We start from the raw sequence: 26,854 nt of genomic DNA, 5'->3' as shown, positions 1-26,854 counted from the left end.
TCCTATGAACGTCCCCTGCAGGAAAGATCCATGATGCTCCAGCTCAATACAGCCACCACACTGGATGCACAAGTCTTCTCTTGTGTCTTTATCACAACATCTGGTGGTTGTCATTTTGTAAGCTTGAAGATGGAAATGGCCCAGGAGGGTGGGGTCTGCTGCTTCAGTCCTCTCTCACTGGAGTCCCATTCCTCTGTGTCATCTGCCTTGAAAATTCCCCAAGTGTTTCATAAGTCAAAATCATTGCCTACTTCTCAACCTGTTCCCAATCTTACATCCCCCAGCTCATCAACAGGCATTCCCTTCCATCCTGATCATCACCCTGGATTCCTCTAAGCCTGCATCTTTGTAGTTTCTTGGTCATAGCTCCTCCTCTCCCTCTCTCTCTCCACACAGCCTCTTCCCTGGAGCAGGACCTCTATTGCAGACTCCACCCAATCCTCTTTCCACATTAGAGCCACAGTAATGTGCCAAAAATGAAAATCACACTCCCAAACCTGTTGTCTGAAATCCTCCAACGGCTTCTCTTCCACAACAACAAGGTTCACTGGGTGGAAGTGAGGGAAGAAGCATATGTTCATGTCATCTGGGAAACTATGCTGTCCTGCTCACAGTGCTTCTGGCAGGTCTCCTAATATTACCCCTCCTACTATAGTTTTATTTATGAACTTCCTTCTTTATTAATGTTTGCATTCCTCAGCTCCATGTGACCAGATACTACCTGTGTTGAAGGCTCCATTCTAAAGTCACCTTCTCTAGTGAACACTTTCTGACCTATAACCTAGCTGCAGTCTCTTCACCATCTGGAGCCCCTCTGTGAGGATCCCGTATGTTCTGCCTTCCATTTGTCATTAGTAGTCACATCTCGTCTCCTCCACTGGGCCATCCACTGTCTGTTCTAATTCATCCTTATCTCAAATGCGCCTTGCAGATACTAGGAATTTCCTACAAAGATTTTGAATGGAATACCCCAGTGGAATTAAAACAGATGGAGCCCAGGATTGACACTCTATCTCTTATACGAGAGAGTTTCACTCAGAATACAGACCCGAATATCAACATTCGGTGTCAATGATGTACAGAAACCTGTGATAGGAGGGTGGTAAGGCTGGAGGTCAGTATGTAAAAGTGATAGCATGGCCTGACCCTTCAGGGAACACATTGTCTACTCAGGGAATAAAACAAAAACTTAGAGAGAATCAGAAAAACTAACTATTGGGTGAGCAAGAAGGGATAGTGCACATTATTGAATTAGAGTATGCTATAGATCGGACAACTAAGACACATAGAGTTTAAGGAAATTACCTGAAAGCACATGGCCAATAAGTGGTAGAAGTGGGTCTCAGCTTGGGCAATTTGGGGAAGGAGTCTATATTCTTAACCATCTACAATGGATGGAACATGAAACAGGATCCATTGAGAGGCTAAATTGTGGGGCATGATTTTGAATGGCTCATTGAAGTGGGAAAATAGCCCAAATGAAATGTATCATCTTTCCCACCTATTCTATCTCAGTCCTTAATATACACCTTGTTTGCCCTCATGTGGGCAGCTGCTAAAGCTAGAAATCTTGAAGTCCCCCTGAACGAATCACACTTAATCACCTGTTGACTCTGTATCACAATCACCCTTCACATTCACCTCTTCTTTTCTACTCCCAGGATCATTGCAAACATCTCTTGTCTTGAACTTTGCTGTAACGTCTAGGGCCGCACTACTAGTGGGTGTCTCTCTCTCCTCTGACTTTCTCTTCACACTCTTGCCAGACTCATCCTTCTAGAACAAGTATTTGATTACTTGGCTTCTTGAATTTTCCCTATGATCTGTAGAACTGAGACCAAACTCCTTAAGCTTTTGGGGAACTAGCCTTTCTAACATCTTGGCATTCCTTCCTGGCTAGCCCACCCACCTACCCTGTCCACAAAACAGTTCTGTCTGCCTAAGAATACCCTTCTCCTCCCCCATCTGGTTTCCTTTTTTCTTTCTTATATAAGTATCACAAATTCTGGCCCACCTTGCCTGCATTTCCTCCCCACACCTGCCTTCAGGTATGGTCTCTGTGTCTCCACATCATTTGTCACCACTGAAGTCAGTATAACATAGCAGTGATTAACACAGGCTCCTAAGTAAGATTTTCCTGGATTCTAACACCTGCCATGGCACTTTCCAAGCATGCCAGTTTGGACAAGTTATTTAACCTTGCTCTCCTTGTCTGTTAAAGAGGGACAATAAATTTCATAAGGTTACTGTGGAGATTAAATAAAATAGGTCCACCTCATTTAGTTAGAACAGTACCTGGAATATAAGCGATAGCCTACTATTTAAGTAATAGCCATTATTATCATCAGTTTCATGATTTTCTTTCTCCTAGATAAGCGGGCTAGATCAGGATCTCATTTGTCTTTCTGTAGCACTTGGGGGAGACAGGCATACAGGAGGTTCTTGCTGAATTAATTGATGGAAAGACGGATGCATGGATGGTAGATGGATTGTTGGATGGATGGGCAGGTAAAATAATGTATGGACAGATGACTGAGTGGACTTCTATAATGGATGAATAGGTGAATAGAAGGAAGGATAGATGAATGGATAAATGGATGGATGGATGGATGGGCTTATGAAATGGATGGATGAATGGACTTACAAATAGATGGATGGGTAGATGGTCAAATGTGTTGTTAAATAGACAACATAGTCCTGTGAAAATGGTATGGAACACAGGTAAACTGTGCCTAAAGGCAATCTTGTCAGCCAGCCACAAAGAAGAAGAGTCTGCAATATATGATTTATTAAGTTTAGGGTTATGGTTTTATTTTTTCCTAAGCACAGCTGTCCTCCTGCTCGGGATTTTTAGTTTCAGGCAATCTGTTACTTGCAATATCACTGTATCCCTGTAAATTTAGACCTTCAGTAAATCTTCTTCAAGGCTTAGAGAAAACATACATGTAAACTGTGTTTTGGGCACAGAGTGAAGGCCTATGATGCTTGCCCTGGGAGGATGGGAAGGTTAATTGGGAAAAGAGATTTAATTGATAAAAGTTTGTCTGTTACCATCATCCTAGGAGTTTCTTTGAAGCCAGGGAAAATGCTGGCTTTGGGTGACACCCAGGATCACTCAGAAAAGCTACTTGGAAGCGGTGGTTGTGGTTTGAAGGTGAGGGGAACATGTTGTCTGGAGGAGGTGGCCCAGGCACTGGTGAATGTTAGAGGTGGAAAGCAGTAAACCCAGAGGGCCAGAGTTCCAAGTGCAGCCTGCGTGCCTTTAGGAGGGGGCTTGGGCAGTGAGAAAAAAATCCACCTGGGGATGGAAGCTTTGCTGCTGGTCCAAAGATCCATAAAACCTTTGTCTTAGTGAAACCTCTTAGAGCCTCAGATTCCTCAACTAAAGGTGAGAATAACATCCGCTCTGCAGGGTTGTGGGGAGAGTTAGGAGATAAGGTCTGTGCATCTCCATGCCTACATCGCTGTTGCTCCTGTTTCCCTGCTTCCTAGAAAGGAGCACAGTGGGTGAGAGCGTGGGCATCAGAGCCAGGATGCCGTCAATGGTAGTCACTGGCTGTGGCCCTTCAGCCAGTGATTTCACCTTCTTGCCTCAATTTCCTCATCTGTAAAGTGAAAATGATGAGACACCTATCCATTAGAGCGGTTGTAAAGAATGCGTGAGTTGGTGTGTGATGAGAGCTCAGAACAAGGCCTGGCATGTAGGAAGGGCGGCCTAAGTCTTTGTTCTTACTGTATTCACATTTTTATTTCTACTGAAGAGGCGAACCCTTTGTCCTGGTGACCAGAGTAAGTGCAGCAAATCCTACATCTGAGGATCAGGTGGGAACATAAACTGCCTTTAATCCATCCTTAGTATTTTCCATGTGTAGGGTGATATAACCTGATATTGATTCAAATTAATGTATTTTATATGAAACACTATACATTATATATCATATCTAATTTGAATATAATTACTTAATGTTGATGGCCCCAATAGCTGTTGGTTAACTATTGTCCCTAAGCTTGAGATGGAGAAACTTGGACTGTGCTGTTTAGTGACTTGCTCAAGTTACTAAATGTGGCTTGTAAATGATGGTGCTGAGATGCTGAGGCATCCCATATTTCAACTGCTCAACATTTTCAACCTGTCAGTCATCTCTGCCAGCTACTTGGTGCATGGGTCAGGAAAAAGAAGTGTAAAGACAGGAATGAATTTGCCCAAGAAGGCACACTAAGCAAGAGAAACATATGGGATTAGAATACTGGCCTCTTGGTGCTCAGCCCAATATATGGAATATGGAAAACACATATTGTCTGTTTTCTGTTGCTATCACAAAATGCCAGAGACTGGATAATTTATAGAGAACAGAAACTTGCTTCTTAGAGTTCTGGAAGCTGGGAAGTCCAAGAGCATAGGACCGTCCTCTGCTTGGCATCTGGGGAGAGCCTTCTTGCTGCATCATAACATGGTGGAAGGCATCACATGGTGAAGCAGAGCAAGCATGGGTCAGCTCATGTCTCTCTTCCTCTTCCTATACAGCCACCAGTCCCATCCCAGGGCCCAGCCCTTATCTGATCCTAGTTGCCTCCCCAAAGCCCTACTTCCAAATGTCATAGACAATGAATTTGGGGATTAAGTTTCAACATCAGTTTCAGGGGGAACATTCAAACCATGCCAAGAGATATTTGTAAAATCTTCGTCAAATGGATCCTGAGCTTTCCATTCTTGGGAAATCACATTTCTAGGCACTGGACCAGGCTGTGATGAAGCAAAGGAATGATCTTCTTCGTGCCAAGCTGCATGGCTGGTGAAGGGGGTTGAGGACTTGCCAGGAGTTATTCCATTTCCATTCTTTACAGCTCTGAGTTTTTCACTCTCTCATCATCCAGGACCACTGTTTGTTTGGTCCAGGATATTGAATAGTTTTGGGGGGTTGCCAGATCTTGCTGAGCTGTGCCTCTTATCCCCCAGTTTATCCTCCTAAGGAGGAATATGCTTCTGTCTTTTTATCTCTCAGAGTCACTTTAATTCTGGGGCTATGGGGCTTGGGTTGGGCTTTGTTGATGGATGAGAGAAAGCTAGAGGTAGTCCTGCCTTAAGGGCTTTGGTCACTTATTACTTGAAACGGTAATTTGGGGGGCCTCTGAATATGTGTTCCTACCCCGATTATGAAGGCAGTATCTTCTGATGACAAGTACCTGGGATCACGGTTGAAATTAATTGAATCATTCAAGAGAAAAGGAAACGATTCCTGCTTACTCAGATGGATATTTTGGAACCTGAATTTTCTAGCGATTTTTCTCAATCCTCAAATGTATCACTTATGGTCAGTGTATCAAAATCTGATGTGAAATAAAAACATTTCCTATTTATTTTCTTACAACATCAGGCAAATTACAACCAAGGGAATATCGCGGACTTCTATGAGGTCGGTGATTGCTCAGAAGCCAAGAGCTAGTGAGGGACATTAGAAAGAAATTGAAGGCAGTGAGTTTTCGAGCTTTATGTGAACTCTTAGATGAAACTCCAATTTATGAAATAGATAAAAATGGAGATGCTCTGGCTCTTGTGGATGGCAGCAGCACCACCTTCTCCATGTCCTCCCCCTCCCTGACAATGAACCTGCTCTGCAGAACCCCTGGGATCCTGGGAACACCGTTTGAAAACTACGAATCTAGTTCCACACACCTAACCAATAGATGAGAACACAAAGGCACAGAGGTTATTCAAATCAAGGTCTGTTAGATTGAAAATTGGAACTCCTTCTTCTTAGTATGGTACTTGTTCATGATTAGGTTGAATTTTGATGACCCTCAATTTAATGACTTGAAAAATGGCACTTATTTATCATTCATGAGTCTTTCCCTAGGGAGGGCTTAAAGGGAATGACCTTTGTTTCATTCCACAATGTCTCCGAGGTTCTCAGATAGGCAACTTGATCAGCCAGGGATGGAGTGGCTAGAGGCTGGCTGAAGGTTACTTTCTCTTTATGTCATCTCAGGGCCTCTCCATGTGATCTCTCCAGCATGGCAGCCCCAGGGAAGTTGAACTTCTTACATGGAGAGTCGAGGTTCCAAACGAATTTCAAAGACTTGGACAGAACTACAAGGCTTCTTTTATACCTGGTTTAGAAAGTCCCAGAACATAGAGAACCTAATTCCTACATGATATCATTGGTCACACAAGGCCAACCCTGTTTCTGTGTGGGAGGTGTCTGCGCTGGAAAGTGGGGTTCATGGGGAGCCATATTGGATGCTGGCTATAGGATTTCCTGGCTTTGGAATGACCTTCCTAAATAGATTCTCATGTCCTTTCATCTGAAATAAAGAAAACCCAAAGAGTGAATTGTGGTGTGGCTTAGATCATAGGAACACTGTCATGCGGAAGAATGGTAGACTGGTCTCAAGATGCCACAGAAAGCTGATTCAAGACCAAAAAAAACATAATCCATTATTGCCAGGAAGCTAGTTTTAGTTGGCCATAGAAAGAGCTGTCCAACAGCAAAAATAGCCAACGTGAAACTCGGCTTTCTCTGCATGAGGTAGTGAGTTTTCCTCTCATAAGAGATGCCTCTCTCATTTCTTCTGGCGTTGAAAGTATCTGATTCTTAGCAAAGAGGATGGGTAGAGAAACCTGCATCTCCTTGAGCTTCGGGATGCTGAAATAAAAATGTGCATTTCTAAGAACCAAGATTTCATACCAATCTAATTCTTCTTTGTTTGTCTTTTCTTTTTTCCCCCCTTTTTGGACATTTCCTTCATCTGACTGCCCATCAATATATAGAAGAAATGCTTATTCCTACTCCTATTACTTGTAAGTATCGAGCCGGTGTTAAACTTTGCATCATGCCCTGTAAGGGAACCTGTAGCATGCATTTCCCGCACCAACCGATTGTCTGTTGGTTTCTCATCCCCACTGCTGTCTAAGTCAAGTGTAGCCCTGGGGGTTTCTGTTTTATGTAGTTGTTTTCCATTTGAAAATGCACTGTCATTGTTCAAGTCTGTTATGTTTCTACCATCTTAATTTCCCTGCCTATTTCTGGAGTCGAAAGGGGCTGCTTCTCCTTTCTGAGTGCAAATTTCTAGTTAGGAGTCCCTGAATTCCAGCAAGAAAGAAATCCAATCCTTCTGCAGGACTTGCCCGCATAAGACAGAATCACAGATCTCTGAGTGTATTTGTGTCTACTTGGGGGATTGGGGAGCCCCGGGGACTCTAAAAGTTAGAAAGGAGGCGATTGACTATTTCCACTATTTCAGGAAGACTGCAGGGAACCATGACTTTCTCTAGACCCAACCTCACAGGTGACAGAAGCATGCAAGGTCTTTGCTTTGGGCTGGAATTATCTGTTTGGCATTTAGCATTGGTTATGTCACATTATCATTGCCTTTTTTCTTTTTGTGGACTTAGAGATGGCTGCTGGCCTATCAGGTTTTTTTTTTTCACTTACTTTGTAAAGGTGTGTTTTTTTAAAGTGGTTATTTTTATTAACAAAGCACATATCTCCAAAACATGAGGATAAAGAAGAAAAACTATACAATAGATCCTTGATGATAAAAAGTTAAAAAAAAATAACCTACTGAAGTCATCCCACATTCTAATATTCATTTTCCATTTGGGGAAATTGAGATCCAGAGAGATGTGTGTGCTCTCACCCCACATGCATCTAGAGAAGAGTGGGATTAAAACTCAGAAAACCTGGCTCCTGGGAAAGTGTACTGCCCACCACTCCCTCAACCCTGGCACACCCAGCCTTGTGAAAAAGTCAGTGATCATCTATTAAAACTCTCAAGATGACGATGGAGCCAGAAAAATGGTGGCCCATCCACCCTGGGCAGTTAGAGCCAAGCGATAAGCAGATAAATTCATGGTACCACCACCCTCATGTTATATAGGCAAAAAAAAATGAATCCTCACCATTAATACTGGAAGAACTCTAGGATTTTGTTTCATCTGTTCATTCATTCATTCATTCAATAAACATTCACTGAATATATACATTATGCTCCAGACAGTGTAGATGGAGAAATGACTTTGATTCTCACTCTTCTAGTGTTCAAACCTACCCGAAGATTAGCATGAAAATCAAATAACTGAAATGTTAGCTGAGAAACATGTACACGTCATGTGTGGTAAAAGAGCACTGAGTTTGAGTAACTAGCTTTTCAATGATGCAGGAGACAGTCATCCCTGTACCTACAGAGGAGTTTACCTAACACTAGAGAAAGAAAGATTCTGATTGGTGGGAACAGCATATGCAAAGGCACAGAGTTATGAAAAAGAAAAAGAAAAAGAATATGGTACATTTCTTGCTGTGATGGAAAGAGAACGACCTTTAGGACTCCTGCAGTTGTGTATTCAAGTCCTGTCAATGTCAATGTCAATGTCACTTACTCCATAGTTATATATCCTTGAACAAGTTTTCTAAATGCTTCAAGTCTCATTTCCCTTGAGTGTGAAATTAGGGGAACAGTGCCTAACTCATGAAGTTGCCTTGGAAAGGGAATGAGATGAATTTGGAAAGTGCCTAGCCCAAAGCGGATGCTTTATGAAATGTTGGTTTTCTTTCTTTGACCTTTCAGAAACCATAAGGGGTGATGGCAGTAATGGTAGCCCCTGGTCTTCCAGGGGCTCGTAGGGAGTCAGTGTTCCACTGTAGGTGTGGGCATGCAGTGACCCATCGCAGCTTCTGTGAATCTCCCTCCCTCCATCTGTAGCCAGTGTGCACACTGCTGTGCTGTCTTTGGAGGCCTACTGTGTGCTCTGCACTGTGCTGGGCACAGTGGTGGGATTGAAGTTGAACAGTGTGGAAGCATAGGAGACAGGGATGCAAACGCGCGTAGTTCAGGTGCATTGATAAACAAGGGCCTTTTAGTTGGTGCAAACATAGAGTTCTACATCACAGGCCCTGGAAGGGGACCCTGGAAAGCAGAGCATGTGGACGGGACACAGGGTTTCCAAAACAATATTCATAATTCTGTATTCACCAGCCTCAAAGCACTCTGAGTGACATGCCTTGGATGTCACCATTAAGTAATTCTCTGCAAAATTCTGCCTTCCATAGAGAGATGTTACATGGTTAGATTTTCTTTTGCACTCCATTCCCTGTCCCCAACCTCCAGAAAATACTTGCCAAAGAAGATGAACCACCTCAGCATTAAAGGGACTGAACAGATAAGGCATATTTAATCATCTGGACAGGAGGGAAGAGGGGGCGATTACCAGCACACACCAAATATTCTGTGCACACATTAGCTCACTGAGTCCTCATGATAGCCCAGGCCGATGGCTCCCATTATCCTTATTTAATGAGATGTAAATTGTTCAGAGAAGATAAGTCATTCTCCTAAAGCCACTCAGCAATGAATGCAAGGGGAGGGGCGGCGAGGCGGGCCATGTATTCTCTTAGAAACAGAGACTTCTGGGGGAAGAAATGATTTGTAGCAAAGAGAATAAATATAATTGTCGGTCTGTTGGGCTGAGGATGCTGGTGGAATTCCTGAGCAAAATTGTTCCAGGGAACTTAGGAATGCAGAGGTAGAGTTTGGGCAGGAGGTGGATGTATGGAACCTTCCTCTGAGAGAGAACAGTTGAGAGTATAGGGTTGATGGAATCAGGACTGAAGAGAGACTAAAGGGCAAAGAGGACGAGGGCTGAGCGCCAGAAACTGACTGTGATTAAAGATTCCAAAGGGGAGAGGAGCTGGCTAAGCAGAAAGATGATAAGAGGAAAACCATAGGAACCCAGAAGAGAAAGGCCCAGCAGAAGGACGGGTCGGTTGACCCTTACAGATGCTCCAGGAGATGGAGGCTGAGAGCCTGGCACAGCCCAGACACTCTGTAGGTGAAGTCACTTCTGCAGCTTCTGGGGTGAGGGTGGGGGAAAAAGCCAGCCTGCCTGGGAGTGCTCAGAAGGTCACTTTAAAAAAAAAAAAAAACTACTGGGCTCTAAAACAGAGGAGAAAGATGAGGTTGGCTACCTGAAAGATCAGAAAGTGCTGGACCCAGTTATAGAAAGCATGGAAGAGCCTGTGGGGGAAAGAAGAGGCTGGAGATGATGGACAGGGGGGGAAGGTAGGAAGGAGGGTCTGGGGGCAACCCCAAAGGCACCCCCCCAAATGACCCACCTTCTCCAGCCACACCCTACCTGCCCAGAGTCACCGCTCAGTTAATCCCTATCAGGGGATGATTGCACTGATTAGTTTAAGGCTCTCATAACCTGATCATTTCACCTCTAAACATTTTTTGCATTGACTTACATGTGAGCTTTTTTGGAGACACTTCACATCTAAACCATAACGTGGCCTCCAGGATCCCTAGATTTCAATAGGGATCTTGGGGTGCTGGTATAGACCCTTGAGGGGAGCCTTGAACCCTTGTTACTCAGCATGTAGTCCAGAGACCAGCAGCGATATGGTCAATGCAGCATTTAAGACCTCAGCTCAGCCCTCTCGAATTAAAACCTGCAAAATGACAAGATCCCCAAGTGATTCCTTTTCACATTACAGTTTGAGAAGCACTGACTTAACCAGAGTTAAAGTTTGAGAAGCACTGACTTAACAACAGAAAAAGACAGCGGGGCCCACTGTTTCTCTATAGCACAGAAAAATAGTTCTCTCCTCAAAGGGGTTGGGGATTACCTGGTCCCTCGCAAACTCTAAAATCTTCCATGAAAGAGGAAGTTTCCATCATTGCTTGGCTGACCAATCTCTTCAGTGAACTCAGAGTTTATACATGCAACAACTATTCACAGAGTGCCCGCCATGCACCTGGTACTGTTCAAGGTTCTAGGGATTTAGGAGTCAGCACAAATTAAAACCTCCTCCCACACGGAGCTTTGTAGTGTGAGTCATAGAAAATAAACAATGAATAGCAAGTGACGTATTGGAAGCACTAAGAATAAAAATAAATAAACCCAGGAGAGAAGATACAATAAGTGGAGAGGAGGAATGGAGGAATTTTTTATTTCCCTAAAATAAAGAGGCCACCAAGTACTTTTCCTGAAATGATCCATACACAAGACCAGGAGTCCCAAACATCTTCTGTAAGAAGCCAGACAGTAACATTTTTTTGGCATTGCATCTACTCAGCTTTGATTTTGTCTCATGAAAGCAATCATGGAAAATAGATCCATGAATGAGTGTGGTAATGTTCCAATAAAACCTACTTAAAATAACAACAGAAAAAAGACAGTGGGCCAGATTGGGCTTGTAGGTCGAGGTTTACCCATCCTTGTCCTAGACTTCTGAGTAGGGAGAAGTTGAGATCCAAGCCTCTCCCTGATTTTCTGAGCTTCTACTGTGTGCTGCCTCCTGCGCTTGGTGTCACAGACACAAAGGGGATGAGGTCAACCCTGGACCAATTCACAAAGGGGCAGAAGCTGAAAGGAATTACTGTCGGTCATGTAACTACATGTCACATTCACCTGATGCTTATAACAAGTCCTGCAAGATATGTGTCATTGTGTTGATTTTATATACAGATTAAAACTCAAGTTTGAATATATATCTATACAACCAGGAAGCAATAGGGCCAGAGTTTGGACCCAGGACAACATGACCCTCAACCCCTCCCTAAACTTCTCGCCAATCCTTCTTCTTCAGAGGATGGAGGGACTCCTGCCTGGACCATGTGCTTGGAGAGCCCTTGGCCAGGTTGCAAGAGTGTCAATATCTAAATGCTAGTCTGTCTGCCTTTAGAGCCTTATTTCCCTTGGTAGGGACAAGAAGTGGCACCTATTCTGGGATGGCAAGGAGAACCTTGGGTGCAATTCTGCATAGTGAGAACTGGCCAGGTCTCCCAGATATCACTGTGCACAGGGAACATGCTAAGGGAAGTTGGAGCTGATAGTCCTGGGGGGCTGCCTCAGAGGTAACCAAAGAGCTGGAGTAAGCTTTGGCCAAAAAGAATGCAAATGACCAGGAGATCATTGTCCCAGTAAAAGCAGACCTGTGCATGCAAAGCTCTGGGAACCCTGGCACATAGGAGAGTTCAGGAAAAGATTCTTCCCCGTCCCTCTGGTCTATACACACAGAAGGAGAAATATCATGGGTTTTGATGTCAGGCCTAGACCAAAATTCTAGGTTTGCCTCTCCTGTCAGATTATTTTCACCTTGAACCATCATGGAACTACTTTGAGACCCAGTTTCTTCTTCTGCAAAATGGTGATAACAACAGTGACTTCCCAGCACTTTAGCAAGGGATAACAGGAGAGTGTGTGTAGGGTGGCGGGCACACAGTAGGTGTCTTATAAATAGAAGTCTTTGTTCCTCACATTCGGAATAGACAGAATTGCTTCTGTAGGGTTCCTTTTTGCCTTTCTACAGTAAAGCAGCTCCCAACAACTTCTTTTGTTCAGTGTTTGCCTTTTAAAAGGATGTTAAGAGTCAGCGTGTGTCCACAGGTTAATTTGCCTTGAGGTGTGCGATGGGCACAGTAATTGCATTGAACAAAGACATGTTCGTGTAGGAGTTCTTTAAAAAGCACTAACAGTTTACCAGTTGTTCCAGTCCAGAGAGAGAGCACATTGCTGCTTCACTAAGCCTTGGACAAATGCCTTGTTCCAGTGTCCCGGAGGTGGGAGACTGTGACATGTTCCAGTCTTTGCAGACACTACTTACTGCATGGTCCTCCTGGAATTTTCCCAATATGGCTCCTCTTTCCCCCCACTTTAGCAAACTCAAATCCTGCATCTTTCTTCAAGGCTCAGAACAAAAGCTACCTTCTACCAGAAGCCTCCGCTGATGCTCACCACCTGTGCATGGCCCGTTTCTCTGACCTCTCACAGCAGGTATTTGCATGGTGGGCAGGAGAAGATGTGTCTTAAGGTTGTTCCTGAGTCATGAGGGTGCTTCCTAACACACATAGGACCTTAGGAAATGTATGGGAATTACATATGAAACAAATAAAGGAACAAAATGTAACCAGGAGCCCGAAGCCAAAGTCCTCAGGGAGATGCTCTTCTTTGAAAAGGAAAAAAAAAAATGCTATAAATTTTTTACATAGTTCTAGACCCTACCTTTCTTACTTCTGTACCATTAGGGCAAATTCTGCTCCTGATTTTGCACCTGAGTGACCTGAACAAGATATGTCACTTTTTTTCCCTGAATCTCAGCTTTTCAGCATGTAAAATGAAGATTTAAAAAATATATACATACAGAATTCTTGCAAAGATTCCACGGACATAATATTTATAAAATACCCAGCACATAGAAGGCCCCAACCAATGTAAAAGTCTGCCTCCTGTCCCCAAATGCATCTACCTTTTCACATCATCAGCTGTTACAAACCAGATTTCATTGCCTCAGTATATTTAAAGAGGCATTTAAAAATAATTATATCAAGAGACACTCAAAATCATTTTCAGTCATTCATCAAAATCTTTGAATAAAAATGAAGAAAAAACAAGGAGAGAAGAAAACTATTTAACGAGGATACATATCAATTACCAAGTGCCAATAGCAGATGCAGCATCTGCAGGTGAACATCTAAGGCAGGATTATGCGTTCAGGACAGAAAGTTCTGTGTCGCTGTGGCTGTTCAGTCTAGGGGAGGACTTGGGTGAGAATCTGATTCCCAAGCTCCAACACCCCAGGCTCAGTCCCTTTGAAAGTGAGGCCTGATAATCTGCATTTTAATAACAGATTATTATTTTGCTAGAAAATCACAATCTTTTCATTTAAAGGGAGCATTATCTCTTACCATAATGGCCTTCTCAAATTTCTATAGATGGTATCCATAGCCCTGGGGTTGACACTTACTGTATTCATCTTTCTCTCATTCACCCTTCGATTCACTCATTCACGAAAACTTCTCAGATGATGCTATACCACCCTTTGAATATTTGCATGTCTATCTTTTTGTAGATAGGAACTATGTATTGCTCATCTTTCATTCCCATTGGCTAGCTCAGTACCTAGAACAAACCTGGCATCTTGAGACTGTGTTGATTGGATGACCTATATTTGGTGAGTGAATGTGGTTGACATCCGACAATTTTTGTTTTATCCCTTATTGATTTATATTATTCCATTCTTTAGAAGTTAGTTAATTTTTCATTTATTTTGGTGTATGGTGATGGAGGGTTTTTAGATCACCTATTTCGTAGTTTTATACTGGTTTCAGGTTTAGAAACACTGCATTTGTACTTGCACGTCACATTTATAAATGCATACAATTAATGAGCACTATCACCATGAGATAGATATAAATGCGCTGGGCTAGATCATGCATAGATAGACTTGGAAAGCGATTGTGACTGAGTGAATGCTTTAGAGTTTACTCTATTGGATTAAAGTCTAAACACATCAGTCATGAATACCAAGCAGAGCAGATCTATAAGTCAGAGGCTCTGTCACCTTAATCAGGGAAAATACAAATGAGCGTTTCTGCTCCAAAGGTGGAAAAAGATTGTTGTAAGTTTATGCCTAAGTTTAAGTTGTAATACCTATCCGGTGTTAAAGATGCCTTGCGGCTTAGAAAGGTCTGTCTGTGCTTCTAAAGGTTGCACCTCTGCAAATGTACTTGGATTTTATGAAGAAGTGAAAGTGGGGGGGGTGGATTCTCTGCTGACAGACAGGAGTGACTGACTGAAATGTGGTTAGCGGGAAAATGCCCGGGGAGGACACTGATGTGCCACTCACATCCCCTCCAGGAGGGAAGGGCTTCCTCCCAGCACTGCTGCTAGCAGGCAGCTCTGGACCAATGGCCCCCTCAGGACTTGCTCTTTGAAGTGGCCTCATCTAAGTTCATCTAATAGCAGATCAAATAGGATGTCAAAGTCACCCCAACTCTAAGACACCCCGAGGGGTTGGCCTAAGCCATCACACATCACTACTCCGATTCTCCCTTTCCCTCCCTTGCCTTTCCTTGCCTCGTTTTCCTTCTGTGGGAGAAGCTTCCCTGATACACACCCTGCATGTCACTGTCTCTCTCTGAGTCTGATTTTCAGGAGACCTGACCCACTGGATTTTCTACATTTTGGCCCCTGGAGACAAGTTGGGTTGAATTTCTGTGTCTCCCTGCCCAGAGCATGCTCTCTATTGCCTGTGGACCCTTGGCATGTCCACCAGTTGGAGTCATTTATGCCTGATGATTAGTTAAACTAACTAGTCCTGCCTGGGGCAGGGATTTATTCACAGGTGTTTACTGCTCACCTGTGCTTGTGCTAGGCATGAGGTCCGTGGGGATGTTCCTACATACCTCTCCCCTGGCAGAATTCAAGGTGCAACCCTGAGAAAACCCATAGTAATACCTTTTGCTGAAACAGCCACAGGAAAGAGCCAGGGTCAGAAGTGCTAAGCCACAGTGCTTCTTAGCCATGTGTCTCTGGGGACAAAAGTCTGAAAGCCCCACTTTCAGCATGCAACCCCAAAGTGGGGATGATTCTTGCATTGAAGGTCTATAGCAAAGACAGGATTCTGAGCTGTGCAAACTAGGACTGCCTACGTGTTTCAGCACAGTGCTGTTAATGGAAGGAAGTGCTCTAGTTAAGCCCTCCAACGTTGATGAGGACGATAACAATTACATCTTGTTTGTGTGTAGTGCTTTCTCTCTTTCACAGTGCTTCAGTACCTAGTTGTCTGGGAAGGCTTGGGCATAGTCAGCAAGGTCTTATTAGGTAGATGATAATGCGGGGAGAAAAGAGCCCTGGGCACGCTGACTCTACTGTCTTGGAGCAGTCCCTGGACTCCACCTCAACCTCAATTTCTCATCTGTAAAATGGGAGTGAGAAGGCTGACGTGCCAGAGCAGCGTTGGTGTTCAAGTGGAATTCTGTTCATTCACGAGCATTTACTGAGCAATTCCTTTGTGCTAAGCACTGAGCCAGGAGTTGAGTATTTAATAAGAAATATTCTTGTCTCAAGGAACTCACAGCTTCAGAGAGATTTGGACATTGTCAACAAATGGTTATGAAATCATGTTATAAATGCATGAAAACAAAGAGGAGGGGTCCCTGGATCTGCTTTGAGGACAGAGCCTGTGGGCTAAAGGTCCCAGTAAATTTTCTGGTAGAAAGTAGAGGCATTTCTTAAAGAAGTAATACGTTCACTTACTTTTCTCCTTGACCACACTACCTTCAAGCACATTCACATACACACTTTTATTTTTTATGACTAGTTTGGTGGCCTGTGATGGAAACAAATTTGAAAAGAAAAGAAGAAGAGGACAGGAATGGAGTAGGGAGGAAAAGAAAAAAGGGAGGAGAAAATTTGAATCCTACGTTCACTACTGAACAGCTGTGAATCCCAAACAGCTTTGTGTTTCAGTTTTCTCATCTATAAAATGGAAAAGATCATACCTCACTCATTGGACTATCTTTAAAAATTAAAGAATACAGTCTATGCAGGGGGGATGATATTCATGAAACAGTAGAACTCTGTGGGCAGTAGTAGCAGGGATTGGGTGTGTCAGAGAGAGGGGACAGCAATTGAAACCACCAGCCATGAGGAGAAAGGAAGAATCAAAGAGAATAAAACAGGTCATTTGAGACGGCTGTTCTTCAACTTTACAACCCCCCCCACACACACACACACACACCTGAATTGAATAGAGAGTACCCGTCCTCCCGGCACCCATCCCTGCTGGTATCAACAAGGGAGGTCAGAGTTGATGGGTGATTCTGGACAGAACCACAAGGGTAGACAACATTGTTTTTATACAAGAAGACTTCATAGATCAATGGGCAGAAATAGGGCTGAGGTTGAAAGTTAGAAGGTGGCCTTAGCTATTTCCAACTATAAGTGCTGGGGACAAGTTTGTTCCTTGTGGTGTGGCCGCCAATACCTTCCTTTAAAAAGGTAAAGTTCTCAGAATGCAGCAGTGTTCTGAATTGGGCCATTGGGAATGCTGCCTCCTTCCTGGGGTCAGAGCTCGGATGAGGACAGTCAGGTGGGGAGGGAATGCGACTCACAGCCTGTGAAGAAGGTCGGAGAGCTGATGGAGTTGGGCAGACACTGCCTAGACATTGTGAAGTTCCCCAAGGTCTCCTGAAGGACAGCATGGTTGAGGACCACCTGTCTGGAAGCTCTAGGGGATCCAGGGTCATCAAATAAGAGCATTTGGAGGAGCAGCATGAAGGCTTGGTCCGGACGTTTAACCCAGACGTTAGTTGAGAATCTGGTCCCAGCAGCTTCTCAGATAGGACTTTGGTTATGATGATGAAACCCAATTTTAGAAGGCAAAGTCCACAGAAGATAAGATGCTCTTAGACTACATCATGTCCCTTTCTAGATATTCAGGCCGACTATTCTCATGGCTGTTCATAACCATGTTGAGGTCATTTAATGAATGGCAAAAATGCCCCCAGGTACGTATTTAAATAGTATGCAATTTTTTGCAGCAGCAGCAGTCATTCCTCCTAGTGGTCTTAGTGCCTCTATAAGGAGAAAAAGCCCCTCAGCCATGATTAATCTCCTGGGAAATGTTTGTTCAGAAGCATCTCTTCATCCCCGAAACCTCAAAGAGCCCCATACTTGTACCGATGAAGTCTCCTTTTTAAAGGAAAATAAAATTTAAAAAAAAAAAACTTGACTGAGCTGATTTTCAGAGCAATTTTTCATCTCAATGGCTTTGAACCCCTGTGCAGAAGATTCCAAGAGGGTGGAATTGGTGGGTGTATTACCACCACCTGTGTTTTTAAAGTGAAAGGATGGAAAGCTTAGTGCTGTCAAAACCCCATTTTTTTTAATTTTTGCAAAGAGTGAAAATATGGTTTTACTAAGAGTATAAACCAAATTGAGCCTCAAGACTAAAGAAGGTTTGCTTTATTTTGGAAAGCACCTTAGCAGTCGTGCACTTTTTAAAAGCGGAGAAAAGCTGAAAGAGTCTTTATACTGTATTTTATTCTTCCTTCCCATGCCATTTATCATTTGGGCATCTACCGGATGAGGAAAGAACTTTTGGTGAAAAATCTAACCTCAAATCTGTTTGGTAAAGGATTTCATACTATTCTTTTTTCTTATCTTTGCTTTCTACTGAAAAGCTGCCAGGAAAAGTAGGGACAAAGGCTCCCCCCCCCCAGGAGATCTGTGGCTGATTCAGGGTGCATGCATAGAATCTGTTAGCATGCAGTTGTGTTCCATCCATCTGGGAAAGGGGCAATGTGCTTAATAAATTAATATTCTGCAGTCTCATCTCCCCTTCCTTAAGGGTGTTAAGCAGCAGTTTTGCCATAGCTCAGAATGGTGAGGAAAAACAACACCCAGTACCTGGAAACAATACTGTTAAACAAAGAATATGGACCAGATTTGGGTTCAAATCCTGAACTGTGCCACTTTTTAACATAACTTCTCCGAGCCTCTCCTTATCTATAGATTGAGCATAATGACAACAAAGTTTCTGCAGGGACTGATGAGGACCACATAAGGTAATGCACACACAGTAACTGGTTCTTCTCCTTTTAAGATATTTTTTTGAATATTTATATTTAAGTGAATACATTTTAACTGGTATGCAAAAGCATAAAAATTGTACATATTAATGGGGTACAATGCATTGTCTCAATAGACACGTACATGGTGCAACATTTAAATCTACTATGACTATAATGTGATATATATATATATATATATATATAGCACCTGGTTCTCTTGTCTGGTGCAGAGTAGGTATGAAGGACATTGTATGTCGTCTTAGTATATTTTTATTTTATATTATTATGTCTACTTGCATTTTGCATTCTTCGCAGAGTACTTTCACTGGGTATCTCATGAAATCTTTGAGTTAATGCAATGAGAACATATGATTTTAAATTTAAGGGGCAAAAAGGCTCACCAATTGTCCCTCGCACAGGCTATATGAAAAAATAAGCCCATGAAACAAAGAGGTTCCAATTACCAGTGCTGAGTCCTTTTCAGGAACTAGGAGATAGGTGTGGCAAGGTTCTGAAAGAAGCTACTTAGCTTTACATGGTAGCAAAACTGATGAGACCCATAGCCTCTGCCCGACAGAGAGGCATTCTATAGGTCTGAGCTGGGTGGAACAGACAATGAATAGGGTCCAAAGTTGGCCCTGACCTGAAAGTTTATAACCACTGCTCCAAATTACAACAGCAAAAGCAACAAGAGAACAAGTCCACACACCACCCACTCCATTGCTTCAAATACACTCAAGTGTAGAAAGGGAACAAGATTATTCACCTTTGTACAATTGGTACAAAGTTTATAATCTGCAATGGAGCAATAAGAAGATTAAAGAGAGGCTAAGATTGAAACTGATTTTGTGGTTGTTTTTCAAATAGGCCTGTGAATCCGGGCTGGGGATGTGGCTCAAGTGGTAGCGCGCTCGCCTGGCATGCAGGGGGCACTGGGTTGGTCCTCAGTACCACAAAAAAATAAAATAAAGATGTTGTGTCCACCTAAAATAAATAAATAAAATAAAAAATAAAAAAATAGGCCTGTGAATCCCACTTTTAAGTTTATTGAATAAACTTTTGTCTCCTAGTACATTTGTGTTTATAATGACCTGTATAAAGGGTTGCTTCCAGGTAGACTTTTTATTCAAATCAGCTATACCAGACACAGAGAAATACTCTTTTTAAAAGTAGCTGGGTAGGCCGGGCTAGATGGCACAGGCCTTTAATCTCAGGGACTCAGGAAGCTGAGGCAGCAGGAGTGCGAGTTCAAAGCCAATCTCGGCAACGGAGCAAGGCCCTGAGCAACTTAGTGAGACCCTGTCTCTAAACAAAATACCAAAAGGGCTGGGGATGTGGCTCAGTGGTTAAGCACCCCTGGGTTCAATCCCTGGTACCAAAAACAGCAGCAACAAGAAACCGGTAGCTGAATAAAGAAGATATTTAACTTGATAAATTAAGTTGAGGACAGTTGAGGTTTGGGAGCTTCCCTTATCCCTCTTTAGAATAAATGCACAATGTCTTTTCAGCTTGATGCAAGAAATCCTGCTGGGCTTTGATTGCTCTTGCATTGTGTCTGTAGATCTATCTGGTAAGAACTGACCACTTACTAATGTTCCCACTTATCCTGGGAACATGGTGTGTCTCTTCGTTCCTGTGGATCTCCCTTGATTTTTTTTTTTTTTAACCTTTCTCTTAGTTTTCGGTGTGTATATCCTTTGCATGTTTGGGTGGACTTCTACCTGAATGTTTCTTTTCTTCTGTATCATTGTATAAATAAAAGAGAAGGAAAGAAAAGCAGGGCTGTCATAACTTACCTCCATGGAAAGGGCTGATGCATGAAAGATGGGTTAGGTGAGCAAGGCCAGCTGCTTAGCAAAGGGCCCAGGGTGAGGTCCCATCTATCTTGTCCTTTCAAACTCCGTGTTGGTCCATTCAGTGAGTGGAGTTAAAAGGTCTTAGATCCATGTGGTGGTTAAATCATCAAGCCCTCAGCAGACCTGGCTTTGGATCTTGACCCTGCCATATACTAGCTGTGTGTTCTTGGGCTTGTCTCTGGCTCTCTCTGATCTTCATTCCCCTACACTACAAAGTGGAGATGATACAAAGTTGTAACTTGGCCAGAAACCCCTAGCAAGTGCTCAGTAGACATTAGTTATTTTTGTTGCCAGAAGGAAGATGCTAGGGAAGCCTAAAGAACTTTCTGATCATGCTGATCTAAGGCTAGAACATGCTGGCTATAAGGAGGCAAGCCTCCCATCCCAGCCAGGATGGCACAGGAGAAATCAGGTGTCCCCAAGAGTGACTCCTGTGTTGGGGTACTATAATCCACCCTCTGTGGCCTTAGAAGCAGGACCAGTTCCCAGGATTGCTCAGTTTCCTACGTTACTGGACCCCCAGACACAAAGATCTTGAAGCAGTAGATTGAAATAGTATTTCCGTAAAGACAAATGCAGAGCAGACTTATCTTTCCATCAGCTTCAGTTTATGATTGCCCATTAAATTCAATTGCTTTCTTTAGGAGGCTGGTGTTGGGACCCGTCATCTCTAACCCAGTGCCATCCATTCTAGCTTTCCCCAGGAGTGCAGACAGACCAGCCGCCTTCCTAGTGTACACTAATTAATTTATCTCATGCTTGTGATTTTACGGCGCTTAAGTGCTGGAGCATTTCTGTTTATTCTTCTCCCTGCAAAGCACCTCACAACGCAACAAGACCATGAATCTCCATTGCCAACGCCGTCTGTCTTGGGCTGGAGAACAGCCTGCCGGCTGCCTGATGTCTTGCTGGCACTGCCTCTTACAGCCAAAGTAACACATCCATTAATTTATCCTTAATGACATTTTGACATTCCAATCAGTTCATCAGATGTTCCTTTTGCAAGACTTCTCCCGCACGGCCGGGCCAGGGTGCCAGGCCACTCCTGATACATAATGCATGAGGCCGGTGCGCTGCTCAGTACCTTTGATAGACACACATGTCTACTACTCTAAGACTGGATTTTGCTAATAGCTCTGGCTCCCCCAGCAATCCACACTGATGCCTTCAGAGCTGTTTTCTTCTGCATTTCCAGCTTATTGTGCTTAGAGGAAGATGGTCAATGCCATACACATAGCAGTGCAATTTGGAGGAAGTAAGGTATATCAATCCCCTGTCACACCCAAAGGGCTCAGAGAAGCTTGAGTGCCAGTAATCCAAATGGACCTGTGACAAACTCTAAATTTCATCTTTTTTCTCTGCTACTACTTAGAAATAAGATTCACGAAGACATTCTGATAACTATAATGGATATCAAAGAAGAAAGGAAAATGGTGCTTAATCTCCTCAATCGAACATATCAGCCATCCACACATAGATGCGCTCTGCCTCCTAGTTGTAATCACAGTGTAGACACAATGTAATTTTCCAGCTTTTTTAGCATAATGTAATCCAGTTCACATTTTTTCCAGGTTGTAACATAGTTTTCATTTTTAATGGCTCTCCATCATTTTAATAGCTGCATAATATTCCATCCAGGGGATGCACTATAATTTACTGAGCTGGCTCCCTATTGTTAGACATTTACGAGGCTGTAACTGATCGTTTGCTATTGAAGAGAAGCACCAGAGGAGGGTGAGGGAGAAAATGGGCTCTGCAGACTGAAGAACAGGGCTCAAATCCCACCTGTTCCCTTTACCTGTTTTATGAGTTTAGAATTAAGGCCCCTGGGCCTCAGATTTTTTTTTTTTTACCTATATAAAAAGAAAGAAAGAATCACCACCTTGTGGTGGTATTATAAAGACTGGAGCTGGTTTCAAGGTACCAACCACATGAAAGTGTCTATGAAATGTTAAACTATGACATTTGTATGTATATACTAGTGGTAGGGGAAATCTTCCTCCCACCCTAGGGACATTTGGTAATGTCTAGAAGCATTTTAGATGCCACTCCTGGGAGTGGTGGGAGCACCTTGCACCTGGTGGAGAGAAGTCAAGGATGCTACTAAAAATTCTGCAGTGCACAGGTCAGCTCCCAACCTACATATAACAAAGAATTATCTTGTGCACAATATCAAGTGCCTAAGTAGAGACTCTTGCCTATCTGAAGCATTTCCAGCCTTTCCTGCATGACATATGTATATTGCTTTATCATTTACTTAGGACAAAGTCCCAGGAAAATAGGATCCTGGATTAAATGGTACCTATGGTGCTAAGAAACTTTAGGGAGAGTGGAGTGGATTAGGATGGAAGGAAGGTTTCAGGTGAAGAGAAAAACAGCAGAGAGGTATGTGTTCCTTTCTGGTGCCAGGGCTGAGGCTCCACGGACCTGCATTCTTAAAGTAGAGTATCCAGCATCAGCTAAGAAGGTGGATATACAAATTTCCTAGTCTTATCCTAGCTTTCCTAAATGGGAAATGGTGGTTGGAGCCCAGTGATCCCTGTTTCAACAACCCCTCTAGGTGATTCTGAAGCATGCTCAACATGGTCAGTCATGGCTACACACCCTCTGCAGAAGAAAGCGATCTTGTAGAACAGCAAGGAGGATCTGTTCAAGTGCTTTGTGCAGAAGGAGATGTAAAGGGTTGAATCAAAGCCACAGGGAAGCTCAAATATGGGACAGAGTAACAATAAAGGAATTAAAGTGTCACTCACTTGCTCACTCATTCAATACACATGTTTAATGCTCTTACAATATTGTGCCAAGTGCTTAACTAGGTAGTAGAGTAAACAAGAATATGAACTAATATGTATTATGTCCATCTCCATAGAGGGAACTGCACTCCTGGGTTGGGCTGCCTGCAGAGAGTTCCTGGTGTAGAATTGGCCAGTCAAGGACTGGAAATCTTCTGGCTGGGTGTGTTGCAGGGGTATCCAGCTAGGGTGGGAGGATGACTTGGAAGACCCCAGAGACCTTTCCAGCCCCAATAATCCAAGATGCCATACCTTGACCTGAAATCAAGTGTCCAAGCATCACTAGGAGGAAACATCTGCTCAGCTGTCTGCTTTAGCTCATGATCATAAGCTCAAGTGTGGATGGAGCAAGGGGGCTGGGGCCACAGGGAGAAAAAACAGTTACTTTGGTTCCCTGAGTGTTCCTGTCGGGAAGAAAGTCAAGCACAAAACTCAAGTCAAAATTAAGGCAAGGAAAAGTGATGCAGATTGCTGTGGTGAGGAAGACAGAACTACATGTGTCAAGCAGCTTTGTATGCCAAAGACCATTCTGGGGAATCATCACTTATTATTTCCAATCATCACAGTAAATCTCCAGACTGGGCTGTGTCAAGTTCTATTCTATCAATGACGAAACTGAATCCTATAACCTCAGAGATGGAGACTTGATCATGAACACACAGCTCGTGAGATCCAAATCAGTCCAGGGCCAGAATCAGTGGTATTTCCAGAGGACTAAGAGCAGAGGGGCTGTCTGTCTTAGCCCAGGGTTCAGAGCTCGGTGGCCTTGAGATGCTCAGGGCAGCTCCCTCTTTCTGAACCACAGATTCGGGGACTTTCCCACTAGGATCTGCTTCTGGGCCCCAGGAGCAGCGTGGCCATGTGACCTGTGGGAGAAGAGCCTCTGTCTGTCATAGCCCTCTGCTATGCTGGATCCCCTGCCAGCTCCAGAGCCTGTCCAGTAGCATCTACTATGCCCTTAAGGGAAAAAGCATGCTATGTACTATGTAGGAGAATACATCCAGGCAAGAAAGAGCGAGGCAGAGACAGAGAGGCAGAGGCACAGGTATGGGAAGAGTGATGGAGGTGATTGATGGTGACAAAGGTCCTCTGGCCCTTCATTCAGTTGTGATAAGATTTGCTGCAGCTCTTTCTATCACTTTGCCATTATGGGGGGTGCCCAGAGAACCCCCAAGCTAGAGGTCTAAGGGTACAGAGGTAGAAGGAAAAGGACCCACAGCTCTGTCCCAGAAAGGGTACCCAACAGAAGCAGTGAGCAGACTGGATACTTGGTAGGCATGAATGTGAGCTCCCTGCAATTGTGTGTGTGTGTGTGTGTGTGTGTGTGTGTGTGTGTGTGTGTGTGTGTTTGCCTGGGGGAGGGGAGGGAGCCAGCTGAGAAAGCTTTGGAACACTATTGGATGTATTGTGGATGTTTGGCTGAGTGTGACACGACAAGGAATCTTACAGACACTCAGAAGCTTAACTGCCTGGGTTTGAACCCCAGCTCTGCTTCTGGAAGCCTCGGTGACTTTCTGTGAATCACTTTCACTCTCTCTGCCTCATTCCATCATCTGCGAAATGGTGACAGCACTGCTGTGACCTCATGGAGTTATTAGAATTAAAGCACTGCCTACATTGTGTTTGTCAAAGCCTTAAATCGTGCCTGACATGGGGGAAGTTCTCTGTAAATGTTTATTAAATAAATGAAATAATTATGATGTATTGACATGGCTCTAGTTTCCTCAGGCTGCTATATAACAAAGTACCACAAACTGGGTGGCCTGAAACAACTGAAGTATATTTTCTCCCTGGAGACCAGAAGTCCCAAGTCAAGGTTAGTGGGGGAAGAGTCCTGCTCCCTCTGACACTCGGGGTAGAATCTGCTACCCCTTCCTAGCCTCTGCTGGTGGCTGTCAATCTTGGTGTGCCTTGGCTTGCAGCTGTATATCTCATATCTCTGCCATTGTTGTCACATGGTCTTCTCTATCCAAACTTCTCTTCAGACCCTAATAAGTTCTTCTTAACTTGGCTACATCTGCACAGGCGCTATTTCCAAATAAGTTTACCCTCACATGTACCAGGGATTAGAACTTTGACTTATCTTTTGCAGGAAGGTAGTGGGGAGGGACAGAGTTCAACCTACAGGAGTAATTTAAAAAGCATCCATTCTTGCCGTGGTCCATGATCTAATTTGGTGAGATAGTTGGAGCTCTGAGCCTGATACCCATGCGACCTTCTGGTGTTATATTTTCATTAATGAAGCCTGATTAAGATTCTTCACTCGTTCAGACCACCTGAAGAGTGAGTCCATCCCAAATTTTGGATGCATTAGAAAATTGCCTGCAAAGCCTATGGATCACCTGGAGTTTCCGATTCCATGGACCAGGGATGGATGAGGCCCATGAAATTGCAATTGCATTGCTAATATGTTCCTAAGTAAAGATGGTGCTGCTGGTCCAGGGCCTACACTTGGAGAACCACTGTTCTATGTCGATGGTGCTCAGGCTTGTGACTGATTATAATCACCTGGGGAACTTCTAAAAACCAGGCCACACCCCAGACCAATTAAATTAATTAGAATCTCATCAGTCATTTGTGACCTGCACAATTGAATTGTACAGCCAAGGTGGAGAGGCATGTCTACAATAGATGGTTTGGGAGAAAAGTCCTGCAGGTCATCTACCTTAAAGGATTCATGTTAAATAATGAGGTCATATAAATTAAAGTGGCAATGTCTTAGATTGAAAAGACCGTCATATCAGATGTGCATGCCTTGGGCAAAGTGTTTTGCTAGCAACATACCTTTGAATCCTTACAGCCACCTCAAGGGACGTTCTACCATCACCTGTGTCCTGCAGTTGGGAGAATACTGACATGGAGAGGGATGAGTAACTTGCAGGAGCTCCCACAACCAGTCTATAGGGAGCCAGGGTTGGTGCCAGACTTTCTGGCACCAAAGCCCATGTGTCAACTGCTGTACCACCCAGCCTCCTCTAAGGAAAGTGGTGTGTGTTCCTTTAGACCCTGCACAGGTTCATGTTCTCATTCAAGCATTGACCCTGACCTGACATAGTCCCGCAACCTCTGCTTCAATCACAGTGATTCTGAGTTCGTGGGGTTGGGGTTAATGAGGTTTTACTGTGTTTATAAGAGACTAGAGTCGTGTGTACCATGGTCTGATTGTGCACTTCTAATCCCATCCCTGGAAGCGAGGTAGAGGAATGCTGGAATAGCTGTCCTGAGGAGCAGACACAAGCAGAGCGTGGTCCTGGGGCTCCCCCCCCCTCCGCCCCGTGCTGTGCTTCCTTGTCCTGGCCTCAGCTTCTTCTTCTGTAAGGTAAAGGGATGGCGCAGTTCCCTTCCCGTTGTGATGTGTAACTGCAGCTAGAATCCGGTCATGTGGACACAGATCATCCTGGCTACGGAGCACACAGGCCTCCTTCTGAAAGGGGAAGAACCCACAGTTATGTTTGCTTTGTCCACCTCCTCTGGGATGAGATACCTCCCTGGCTCCAGGTTCAAGTCTTCCCCGTTTCCCAAGAAAGTCTGTCTAGAGATGCCAGTGGAGGATGAGACAGAGGAAGGGCCAGGAAGGAGAAGACGGCCTGATCCACGTCTCCCCAGGAAAGTGGGCATGGCTGTTCTCTTCTAGGGAGAAACCTTGGGCAGAACCCACAGGACTCCCTCCAATGTGCTGGGTCCTCCCGTTCCTAGCCCAGAACAGGTTTGAGGGGTTTTCAGAATCTGGATGCTGGAATCCCCCTCTACCTCTCTTCCAAATAGTTCTCTGTTCTCTACTTGAATTCCTCCAAAGACAAGAGGCCCGATACTTCCGAAAGGCTGAACAGGGCAGGACTCACCTCTGGCTTC

General features: G+C 43.9%; 1 protein-coding gene across 2 annotated transcripts in view; it reads left to right on the top strand.

Annotated features, from left to right (window-relative positions):
* Ptprt (protein tyrosine phosphatase receptor type T) overlaps positions 1 to 26,854 on the top strand; it is a 1,043,151-nt gene that overhangs the window by 891,252 nt on the left and 125,045 nt on the right. For both annotated transcript variants that reach the window (XM_026383218.2, XM_026383217.2), the window contains one exon: positions 6,770 to 6,799. In XM_026383218.2, coding sequence (XP_026239003.1) covers positions 6,770 to 6,799 — 30 coding nt within the window. The remainder of the gene's footprint in view (positions 1 to 6,769; positions 6,800 to 26,854) is intronic.

This window comes from Urocitellus parryii, chromosome 6 (genome assembly GCF_045843805.1).
Source record: "Urocitellus parryii isolate mUroPar1 chromosome 6, mUroPar1.hap1, whole genome shotgun sequence".
Classification (NCBI taxonomy): domain Eukaryota; kingdom Metazoa; phylum Chordata; class Mammalia; order Rodentia; family Sciuridae; genus Urocitellus; species Urocitellus parryii.
Note: the sequence above shows the minus strand (reverse complement) of the source record. Positions and strands in the feature narration are given on the sequence as shown.